Below are 12,455 nucleotides of genomic sequence, written 5' to 3'. Positions count from 1 at the left end.
GAGTGCGACGATATCCATGCAGATGCTGAAGAATTTGCTCAACGTGCCGGAGAAGCCACACAGCTTGCACGTGTACGCATCCACCGCCAGCAAGACCAGGACGCAATGCGGTACAATCGTCAGCACAAATTCGTCGCCTACACACCCGGTGAAAGAGTGTGGGTTTGGATACCTATTCGGCGTAGGGAGCTTTCTGAAAAACTACTAAGGCGATATTTCGGTCCATACACAGTTATCCGACGACTGAACGACGTGAATTAAGAGGTCGTGCCCGATGGTGAAGCTTGTTCGTGGTGCCGCAAGCAACCCCCCGAAGTGGTGCATGTGGTAGGCATGAAGCTGTACTCTTCCAAGTGACTCGCGTTTTAGTGTCTCGTACATGCATATGCTCAAGTTGCGCACCGGGACGATGCTTCCCCTGGGAGGGAGGCAAATGCCGCGTGTCTATGCGGCAAAGACGACGACGTAACAAGACATATCGGCACATGTGAAAAACATAGAGAGCAAGAAGAAGTAGAAGCAGTGACTAGCGCGCGGTATTAAAAACCGTCCGTTATTTTTACTGCCTCTGCCGACAAGTGCGTTTCGTTTGTCCCTCGAGTTTCCGACGTCACGACAATACGTTCAGAACCTCTGTTTTCCCAATGTCACGGCACAAAGACATCTGCGATTTCAGTATTACTATTTTAAGACATTCTAAAGCATATTGTCTTTAAGTATCTTGTTCAATTCGTGTTCTCTCGGTGGCGAGTGTATGATGAACATTTTTGTAAATTTTAGTAGTTAACAGAACAGACGATATAAAAGGAAGCAAAGCAAACAATACCAGCGCTCGCTTGCAACTGTATGGCTTCATTGAAAGCGCATGATATGTAGGCCAAGAAAATCAACAGAAACAGCGAAAACAGAAGTCAAATTAAAACATAAATGCTATTTTCCTAGAAAGCCAGCACTTGGGTGAAAATCACGTGGAAGTCGCGGTACCGTTGGTTTTATTATGCCTCCACAAACGATCACGACTGTCTTTGTCATGTTTACGCATAAGCATGATTTCCGTCAATGAAGACAGGCATGCGCATTTGAACCTGAGATCATATATGCGAATAATATCGCTATGTGTTTTACAATATTATGCTCTTCTAGATGCTTTCCAATCTTTCCGATCAATGTACACACTGCCGTTCACAAAGAAAGATTGCACAGGACAATTTCTTTCAATGACTGCTATATTGCCACTGAAGAAGTATATACAGTGGTATACGTATTTTATATTGGCATCATTCTTCACAGTCAACCATTAGTAGCGTGCTGTCTGCTTAATGGGATAAGCAGAAATGTTTAGAATGACGCGAACATTGAGAATGATCTATCATGGTGTATCATTGACGCAAACATTTTTCTTGCTCCCTCTACGAAGTTCTTATGCAGAAAAAAAAATAGTTTTCACTCCGCTCTTGGAGGACGGTCCTTAGTGCAGGCGTTTTTTTTTTCCAGCTCGTCACTGAAGTGCAACTGCCATTCTGCCCATTATATGCATGACAGATATGACACATAAAATGATGTTTTGTAGTTTTTTTCTTGTTTTAACCACTAGGTTAGTTTGCTATTTCACACAACGGCGAAAGTTTCGCGACAATTTTGGTGAATCCAGCTTAGAAAGTTTCATTTTTTTCCACCTTCCGAAGAAAGGAAATACTTGAAATTTTAAAGAATGTGGTTAAGGTGATCAATATTGTTCAGAACACTTTTTTTTCAACCTGAGCCAATTACCTTCAAACACTATTAAAATAAGTCTACACCTACTTTTCTTTCCATAATTGCTGCTAAAGCGATATCACACTTGCTCAGATTCAGCGCACACGGTGAACGCCTATAGCAGCGGTCAACTGTACTTCATTTGACAAAACAAGCACTGTTTCCTGTTGCTTTCTCTAAGGCAATCGCTGTGAACCTAAGCCTTACAGGCGCTGGACCAAAATCAACTTTGAAGTAGGAACTAATTACATTAGATTGTCAAACAGACTAGTGGTGTCCTAAATGCTCTCTACCACCCTAATGAAAGAAGAAAGAAGGAAGAAAGATTTATTTTCTTCTGTATCTTTACGTAGGTGTTACATTTGTCTGTGGCAAATTAACATGGTGCGTACTATAGTATATTTTATAGCGATTAGAATTCTTCGGGAAGTTTACCCACTTAATATTTATTATATGGTATTTGTTAAATAATAAGTGGGTAAACTTCCCAAAGAATGCTAATCGCTATAAAATATACTATAGTATGCACCATGTTAATTTGCCAGACAGACAAATGTAACACCTACGTAAAGATACAGAAGAAAATAAATCTTTCTTTCTCCTTTCATCCTTTGGGAAGTTTACCCACTTTGCGGTATATATGTTTGCACCTAACCTTTTCTACGAAGTGACAGAAGTTGTCTAATAGCTTGGGCCAAGAGGTATGTGCTGGTTGCTGTCTTGCCGAGCAGACAGCCTGGGTCACTGGGTATGAAGCCGAATATAGTCATTGGTATGACCCAACAAGTTAGGTCACTGGGAAAGTGCCGTGGGGTTTGTGCCACCTGGGTATGTGCCGGAATTGACAACTTCGGCACTGCCTATGTGATGCTGGTATGTGCCCATTCTTGGCTAATCGCCCCCCCTCCCCCCCCCCCCCCTTCCTCAAATGGATCGGCCACGGTGACACCACGGGTATGTAGCCTTCGATACATTAAAGCGATAGAGCCCCATTCACAACGGGCAGATGTGCATCGAGCGCGCCCGCTTGATGGAGAGCCATTCAAAACGAAGTTGTATATCCAGGATACTAGGGACACTACGTAGTTTCAACTGGCGAGCACTGCGAATAACAAGATACACTGTGTTGGGGAATCATTTGGCATTGTCCGTTGGCAGCGAGGTTGCCCCTTCGTGTGTCTCCGGTGAGGACACGGCGCGCCACTAAATTGCTTTAATGCTCATCGCATTAACCTCGACATTCATCGTGATGTCTTCTGCCGGAATTTTTTTTCTGCTTAGCTTCTTTTTAAAGAAAGACCTGTATATGGCTAGGCGAAACGAAAAACCGTTCGCTACATGTTTCGATAAACGTCGCCATTGGCTGCGCCGTCAGTTACGTCGTTCTCTACGTCGCTTCCAAGCGGGCGCGCCATTGGCAGCGCCGTTAGTGACGTCGTTCTCTGCGTCGTACCCGAGCACGCACGCCTGCTCTGCCCGCAACACCGCCTCCTGGGCTCGCCGTTGTCGCATGCGTTCGATATCTCGAGTTAGCTCGGCGTCGTGATTAGCAGCATCCGTCCACCATTGGAGCTTGCGTTCCACTAGAAACACAAACATGTAACCAATAATTGAGAAACGCTTCAATACAGCGCCGGGATTAACCCACTGCTAAACACCGGGGCCGCACGTTTCAGCTTCGCTGGTTAACCATCTGTAGGGAGTGTTTGGGGGAGTGATTTTTTTTGTCTTAGGTGTATCTAATGCAATGTTTTCGAGGATGCACAACCAGTAAGAAAAGAAATTGGCAGACTAAACTGTGGTTGACGTCTACGTAATGCGAATTATTTATTATTTGTAGAGAATGGTTGTATGAATAATGTAGCTATTGTGCGGCGAACGGTTATGAAACATTATATGCTGTAGTGTTTCTATTTATAACAGGTTAGACAGAATGTCTCAAATGGCAATATATAAGAATAAAAGCAAACTAAAACATACTGGCACGCATCTAGTGACCCCAACCCTCATACACAGCAAACATACAAAGCGGCAAATATCCCCTGGACCCAGTGGACGTATCCTATCGCCCCAGTAGTTCATACTCAGTCATCTCTGTGGCACATAATTTTAGACTGCACTATCACTGGTATCGGCCCACGAAAACTGCGAGATAGACTCCACTATCACTAGGATCGGCTGATCAAAATGGCGAGATACATAGCCCGGCCGCCCGCCAAAAAAGTGGCTGCACTAGGACAAGAATGTTTCTGCTGAAATTTTGTAATGCGCTTTACGCATAAGTCGTGTAAAACATTAATTAACACAGCACTTTCACCAAATGGTTACCTATGCTCTGCCTCATGTTCTTTTATTGTCATCATCTAATCAGGCATAACGACGGTGCTGACCATGACCACCATCAGCACGGGAGTGCGGTCCTCGCTGCCGAGGATCTCGTACGTCAAGGCCATCGACATCTACCTGGTCATGTGCTTCGTGTTCGTGTTCGCCGCACTGCTCGAGTACGCGGCCGTCAACTACACCTACTGGGGAGCGCGGGCCAAGAAGAAGACGAAGAAGAGCAAGGATACCAAGATTCCGCCACCACCCCACCACCCCAATGCCCCACCGCAGGCGGATACCCCTTATCCGGTGAGCAGGCGGCCTGTCATCTCGCGCTCCACGCAAACTGCAATACTCTCGGCAGAAAACCCGTGTCATTGTACCATCCCTAGCACACTTGACAAATCTTCGTCAGCTTGGGCTTGCAGTGCGCAGTTATGGTCCCAGGGTCGAGAAACCTTTCTTCTCACCAAGCAGTGCGTTCTTGGCAAATGCTCTCTATGCTGCCTTCAATGTAGCCTATAGTGAACCACGTAGTGAGCGATAAGCCATCCGAGACAATAACGCATGCATTCGTTTTGCATACTGATCAAGCTCGTCTACTCAAGGGCGGTGCTGTTGATTAAAAAAAATTCAGAGCCATTTAACTCTGTGAGGGTGGATGACCAGTGGAGTTGCATCTGAGGTCTAGACACGACTGATGACGCGTCGTGGGTACACTGATGTTTGTGTAACATTGAATACCGAACCTTCCCAAGAGAAACGCCATGAATCACTTTCAGTCAGACCGAGACACGTCTATGTTGAAGTCACCCACAATTACAATGGGAGTAGGAGTCGGTAGGGGTGATTCAACCAAAGGTGCATACGCTTGGCGTTTGCGGCACGATCTTCGTCCGTATTACGTGCCACCTGCCATCGCCGCGCACATTTCCGCTTTTGTTCACAATGTGTTCTTCGTAGGCGCGCTGTTCTTCCGCAGTCCTCACCGCACGCGGTCTATCCATTGCAGGGGCGGAAAGGAACTGAGATAAGGTTACGTGGTTTGCCTATAGAGCCCGTGACGTCAAACCGCAATTCATACTAAACAGTGTCTACTCCGGTTTCACTTTTTTATTGTGATATTTTTGTATCACAATACGTTTTGACACTTCTCGCGATTAAACGCAGCTGGGGCATACCCAGCGGTATGCTTTTGTCACCCTTATTATGACCGGGATCGACAGGTCGTTAGCTCTGGGGTGGCCGCCATCTTTTTTGCCTACGCACACAAACCGCCAGAACCTAGCGTATAACAGCTTCGCTGCAAAAAAATAGTAGTGAAACCTAAGCAGCGAAGACCAGCATTCCTGGCAACAGATTCTTAAATGCAAGTTGTGAATCCGCGACCTGTGGCAGTCGGCTTGAACATACCTGTGTGTGCGACACTTGGGTGCTCTAGCCATTTATCAGGACTGTAACTCGCTATGTCCCTGAGTGCTTCGTTTAGAGGGGCCTTACAAACATAAAGATACGTCAGAAATTTATTAGAGAGTCTAATCGGGCCGCTAGTGTCTGCGCGAGAGAGTAGCATGGCAGCTTAGGCGGCATGAGAACGTTGAGCAGTGTTTACGAAATATAGATTAAGAATTATTGGCGCTGTCGTTGTGGAAGTTCCTGCGATGAATTATCAGAAAGCAATGAGGACTTTCTTTTCAACATGATCCCTCAGGTTTCGGGCACACTTTGTCTCTGTCCATAATCCAAGAGAACAATTAATTTTGTTCGTTTGTTTGTTCGACCAGTCTGGGTTGTCTTGCTTTGAAAGGGTCCTTTGAACCATAAAACTTTATCATCTGTACTCTGGAATCAAGTGTTTGACGAAAACTCGTTCGGGATTATTTATAGTGACTAGTAAAATGGACGCCGACCACAAAATAAATAATAACAAGGCGTGAAAAAAGCCCTCACAGGTTTGCCGGAACGACTCGTTAATATTTATGCTTGTGATCGGCGTCTATTTTGCCTTTGACTCTAATCTATAGTCTGTTTCGCAAAGAACTCGCACAGAAGTGGGAGCTACAAGAAGTCTCCTTACTTCAGATTCCCCGAGAGAGAGAGAGAGAGAGAGCTCCCTTCGAGACTGTGCCGAAGACTGTCATCGTTGACATGTCGTCTTCAACCTCTCAAAATGAATCGCTCAAAATGGATTTGAGTGGTTCCGTCGGCACGATCGTACCAGAAAGAAAGCACTCCGAAGCAGATCAACTTTCAGAGAAGCTCCGATAACTAATTCAGATGTGGTACCGCCACGTTGGCAACTCACTTCTTTTCATGGTAATGTTCAGCGGACTTCTTGAGGTCGAGTTCGTGCAGAAGTTATCCGTCAGCGTCAGTTTTCGACGTTATACGTGATTTCCTGCGTGTGTTTGTAGAGTTCGTCTTTGCAGGCTTGAAATATCTTGAAAGATCGAAGAAACATACGGAGGCGTGCTGAGGGCTCTTACGGGACACATATGCCTTCACGCATTTTGATTCTAAGGTTATATGTGACTGTCCGGGCTACAGCATACGGAGGTGATGGCTCGGGTTAGCACTCGCTCGCTTCGATCACAGGCCATTATCGAAGCAAGCAATTTTGGAATGTGTACCTCATAAGTCATCGCCGCAGAGGGCGACGAAGACAATCCTGCAGTTTTGGGGGAGCAACAGACCTGCACAATCAACTTCAGCCTGAATTGGGGTTTATTGAGATGCGCATGATCCAGCGCTCCGATAGTGTGCGGTGATGGTGACTGGCTGTGACAATGTGTTTCAACTCTCTATATCTCTCTGTTTCTTCTTATCTCTCTATCTCCCTTCCCCCGTTTTCCCGTTGTAGGGTAGGAAATCTGATTTTCCGTTCTGGTTAACCTCTCTACTTGTTTCCTTTATATCGTCTCTCTCTCTTTTTTTATTCTGAATCCAGATATCCATGAACATTATTATATACTGCATTCGGCGTCTGTCATCTGCTTTGCATTTATTTTCGTTGCAGAACAACGAAGAGATCATCGAGCTGCACGACGTGCGGCTGTCCCCAATCCCGTGCCTGCGCAACCGGCATCGTCCCCTGTCGGCGCCCGGCAGCGATAGCGAGCTTAAGTTCCCACCATCGTTCCGCATGACGGGCCGCTTCCCGTACAACTCCCGCACGTTGCCGGCAGGCGCTTGCTACCGAGGCGCCGGTCATCGAGCAGGGGCGGACTACGGTGGCGGCGGCGGCTTCGCGCGGAGGCCGCGCGTCTTTCAGACGCTGCGACGGGGCGCAAGCGCCATCAGGGCCTCCATGCCGCGCATCAAGGACGTCAACAAGATCGACAAGTACTCGAGGGTCATCTTCCCCATCTCGTACCTCCTGTTCAACGCCGTCTACTGGTGTTTCTACCTCATGTGACTTGGCACCTGCAGTCTCTGCTGCTGGGCCCCACGTACTGTGAGAAAAGGAGGGAAACACCTACCCGACATTCGTCGAGGTCTCGCCGCTCTGGCGTCGATGAAGTGGCGGATACATTTCGGTGACGGCTTAAGTGCGGTAAATGTTACGTGCAAGCGAACGAATCTCGCCGCACTTGAGACAACACTTGCACTAACGCAAGAACGCACCCAGAGAAGGGGTCCAAGTTCGGTCGACGAGATTGCTACCTTTCAAATGTATTTTCTCCGTTGTATTCTATAGTACCGTTTGTAGTGGCTTCGATATGATGAACGCCAAATTTATCACTAATATTCTGGTGTCCTCGCACGCAGCCATTATGATAACGAGTTTTCAAGTACTTCTCGCGAACATACACTCTTCTTGACACAAGACTGGTGAAACGGCTTGCTTCACACGCTTCAGTTTTACTGCAGGTATACGAGAAGAGTGCAACGACCCATAGCCAAACCAAGGCTAAGCCACGCGAGCGACGAATGGATACTGGTAGTGCTAATACCATGCGGTGTAAACTTCCTTCCGTAGACAACGATTTCAACGGTTGGCTACCTTTCAGAAAAGGTTAACCGGTGAATTGAACGAGCGTTGAGAGTCGGACGAAATTACCACCTAGTAGTTGCATAGCGCACATGACACTTGTTTCGCGCCGCTCTTTTTTGACGGCCAGGAGTTCTTAGTGCATCGGGCTTTAGCAGACACGGCTTCATTATAAGTGAGGCATCCGTCTACACCGTAATACCAAGAAAGGCTGGTGTACGTATACGTACTTAGCAGTGGTTTACTTCTTCAGTAACGACCCGCACCAATCGTGAGCAATAACTGTTGAAGTTTTCAACTAAGACTGAGTACGCAAACACGGAGGTAGTGATGGAATAGAATATATATTTACTAAGAACTATTTATCATTTTTTTCTTTATTCGAGTGTCGTTCGTGTCGCTATGTGAAACTTTGTTCCCAAATGTGCATATTGGGGAGCGTGCAGCCGCACAACGTAAAAAATGAGCCAAACGAGGAGGCTTTAGCGGCAATATCAATGATTCAGCGGAAACTTCGCCGATTCACATGTAGGCAGTGGGGACATATTCCCGCTTTGTCAGGACTCACTGCTTAAGTGATAAAAATTCAGTGAGGAGATTTGTTCGCACAGGTTTTATTTATTGTTTGAGGTAATTACATTTACTCGATGAAATAACAAATGTTCGGAGTTATCGCTGAACTGTACATAGACACTGCCTTGGCACGAAACGCTGGTAAATACGGCTTGTGCTGCACTTTGCGAAAACTTTGCCGAATTGCTTAATCCGCTGTTTCACATCTTTCTCCAGCGTAAGCAAATGTACATGAACGAAGGAATTCTATTATTTATCGGACTAATTTCGTGCATTGCAGGGAAATCGAGGAGTTCCGTTGGCCAACCAGAACGAAGGGCCAAGACAAGGTTCCCTCCGTTGCACATGGTACAAAAACAGCGCAAACTGCACGATAACAGAGAAAGAGGTACAAACAGGACGAGCACTGCGTCAGGCTGTTTCCTCTTACTTTGTGTCGTGTACTTTGTGCCGTTTTCGTACCGTGTACGTCATATACCAACGAACCCAGGTTGCACTCCTACTGAACGTAATTTCCTTCGTTGCCCGCCTCTGATCACGATGGTTGCGCGACTCCGAGTGAGTCGAAGCTTCACGAAAGTGTCAGTGGCGCACAATAGGCGAGTCGTCCTCCCTTCCCTCAAACACGCAGCCTGATGTCGTTACTGATTGGTCGACACAATCCCCAACTTCCAGTGCACTGCGCGGATTAGGTGAGACGAAGTACAGTGTAGTAACTACATTACTTTTTCATTTATTACATATGTTATCCAGTGCGAGTATACCGCTACAGATCACCCAAACTTGAGAGAATCACAACATTCATATACAGTTGTAATAAAAACAGGCTAACGTTTTTTGCGTTACTCAACTCAGCGGGAAAGAAATGCTTCTTATTTCACAGACAGCGGGAGAGGTCACTGGATATGCGTCCCCAATGGCGACGAAATAGATCCAAATGATACCGAGCACTTTTTGACGAGAATAATAGCAGGGTATTATGAAATGTTGACGGCCAGCTTTAGGTCTTCCATTTATTAGTCATATAAGCGAAGCGAAGTGTCCCCTTCTGTGTAGTAGTCTCATCGCGCGTCATAGCCAAAGAAACCAAAAGTATTTGGTTCATTGCGGTCAGGTTAAGCAGCAGTTCTTGGCACAGGTTCAATGAAAATAGTCATCCGGGTAAGGAAAGCTAAAATGTGTAAAAGCAAAGAAGTTAATTCGTAATCTTTTAACCATTTTTACAGCCATTCTCACTAAGTAAACTTAAGAAGTGGCAAATTAAATGCGCCAGCGTCAACGCGGTATGAAAAAAAAAAACGAGCACACAAACATGTAAATAAGTGATACATTGATAAAACTGCAGCGCTGTCCGGCGATATACGAGAAAAATCGACCAGACTTGATTAAACAACCGCAAGCTGTTCGGTCACTTAGCCTTGACTGCGCTGAAATAATCATGGTAACTTTCCACCTTCAGGGGTACTACTTGCATACGTCGGTCTAGAGGCTTGTCTCTGAAGCGGAGTAGTAAGACAGCCTTCTGGACTTTCAACCGTTAGACAACGATAGCTTCTGGCGCCTTCGGGACTTCACGCGGCTGTAACGACGTGTACAAGTCTTCCTTCTTTAGTGTCGCTACGATAGATTACTTCGTTAGTTTTCAAACTCCGCTATAGAGCCGTCGCGGCAACATTATCCCTTTGCTTTGCATTCACTGAGGACGCGTCAAGCAGTGTCCGTAGAGCTCCGCCGCTCGGTTAAGAAGCAGTTGTAGTGCACCTTGACCTCCGATAGAGAGCGGCACGTTACCGATCTCGAAGGCCAAGTGTATACCGCCTAGCCTGCGACATAAAAACGGCAAACGCCATGGCACAAGCATGTTGCACATGACTAGTTTTCTATCACGTGGCGGCACGCGTAGTGGATTTCACTAAAACTTAGTTTTGCCCGACGGGTGCTTGCGGTGATGAAAGTAAGTCACGCGTGGCGGCGGCGGTTGAGAAATTGACGCCATTACCAAGGAGCGCCGTTTTTGTACTTTTTCTGCCCGCCCGCAGGAATGGCAAGCTGTCTGATGACTGCCGCGTAAAGCCACACTTTGCTAACTGCCTGATGCCGGTTTTTCAGGCAGTGTTCGTAGTGCGTCACATTTTCTCGCAGATTTCATCTCACCATTTCCATGCAGCGCTGTGTAGTCTGGAGCTGGCGGGCTGGTACCAGTTCATCGAGGGTCGAGCTCCCAATGCTGCTTAAAATTAACAACCGTTCGTGACTAGTCTGAATATTGGCTATCATCTCTTGGATTATGGCACTTTTTATCTGTGCGCATTGGTGCATTTTGTTGAATAGTTAGCGGGCCATGAAGCCCAAGCAGGGCTACCTTACAATAATTAACAGAAACTAAACTGAAACATGTAATATTTGTACAGAATCATCTACAGAAGCTTTTTTACATCGTGAGTTATCTATGAACTATGTTTAGTTTATAGGCTATCCACAAACTGCAGTAGGGGATACTTTCATCGGCTATCTAGTTATGTGTAGCCTATAAAGTCTATAGATATTCCGCATAAACTAAGAGTCCATAAAAGTCCCTCAATATGTGTACATGTCTTGTTGGCAGTCTATCGGTTTGTTACCCTGCGCGTTTTATAAACATTTCTAAAATATGTATTTCACGCTTGTATATCTACGGCGGTAAATCTACAGAAAAGCAAAACAATTTATAAGATATTTACAGACGTTCTAAGGACTGTCTAAATATATGTATGTGCTGAGAGACGTTGTCAAAAAAAAAAAAAAGAGACAACCAATCAGAGCGGTGAGCAGTGTCATCTTCCAACTGCTGTCCTTGACCCTCAGCACTGCCTTGAGTGTCTAGCAAAGCATTCCTCGCGGAAGATCATGAACTGTCCTTAATTCTGGACATGCGGCATTGTAAGCCCTTCTCCTGATTAGCTGACGTGAAATACGGCTTCCAAAACGGCACACAACCTTTCTCACTTAGCAAATTTCAAATTCAGTATAATAAACAGACCAACGCTAATCTAGCACAGTTGTTACCAAAGAAGTGAGAAATCACCAGTCTTGAAAATAAAGTTCGAAGCTGCTGCAGGTTTCAGCAGGTATAACTTCAATGTCATCTTTGTATGTCGTCATGCTATCGTTCTAGCCACCCGTATATTTTTTTTGTCTCACCTTGCCTTCTAAGAGGGTCGTTGACAGGTTTGGAAAGAGCGCTGACCTATGCGAACAAAATAAATAAGAGGCAAGAGAGTGTTCAGACGAAACTTTTAGGCTAGTTTTTTTTTTCTATGCAGCTCATTTTCCAACTGCTGTTTGTAAATGTTTTCAGCCCATAGCTTCCACAAACAACATTGTTCTCATCTCTCAAGATATATATATATATATATATATATATATATATGAAAATGCAGAAGTCATGTTAATGCTTGTGGGTGGAAAAAACAAGGTATTTCCCACGAATCATGATTATTTTTGTTTTTTTTCTCTCTCTCTTTGTCAATGACATAGTATGAGAGCACAGTAGGCGCCTGTTCACAAACATGATGGTTTTCTTTACAAAAGTGTCATGAACTAATAAAGATGATTTATATTTCGCCACAGACTTTGTCCTTTTTTTCTGTTGCAACCGTTCTCCCTGCTCCCGATACGTGCGAGTATGTAGACCCGTGTCGACAACATGGTTCTTACGGTTTAACGGTTCGAGTGAGCAGAAATCAATTGTTATGTTGAACAACCAATTAGCGCATGCGGCAGGTGGGTCAATGGCAAATATCTCTTGTAAGAAAATTATTACAAGTATTTG

General features: G+C 45.4%; 1 protein-coding gene across 1 annotated transcript in view; it reads left to right on the top strand.

Annotated features, from left to right (window-relative positions):
* LOC119449974 (gamma-aminobutyric acid receptor subunit beta-like) overlaps positions 1-12,252 on the top strand; it is a 29,400-nt gene extending 17,148 nt beyond the window's left edge. Inside the window, exons 8-9 of the mRNA XM_037713298.2 lie at positions 4,127-4,389; positions 7,097-12,252. Coding sequence (XP_037569226.1) covers positions 4,127-4,389; positions 7,097-7,495 — 662 coding nt within the window. The 3' untranslated portion in view covers positions 7,496-12,252. The remainder of the gene's footprint in view (positions 1-4,126; positions 4,390-7,096) is intronic.
* The last annotated feature ends 203 nt before the right edge of the window (positions 12,253-12,455 follow it).

Source organism: Dermacentor silvarum, chromosome 4, assembly GCF_013339745.2.
Source record: "Dermacentor silvarum isolate Dsil-2018 chromosome 4, BIME_Dsil_1.4, whole genome shotgun sequence".
Taxonomy (NCBI): Eukaryota; Metazoa; Arthropoda; class Arachnida; order Ixodida; family Ixodidae; genus Dermacentor; species Dermacentor silvarum.
This window is presented reverse-complemented; position numbering and strand designations above follow the sequence as displayed.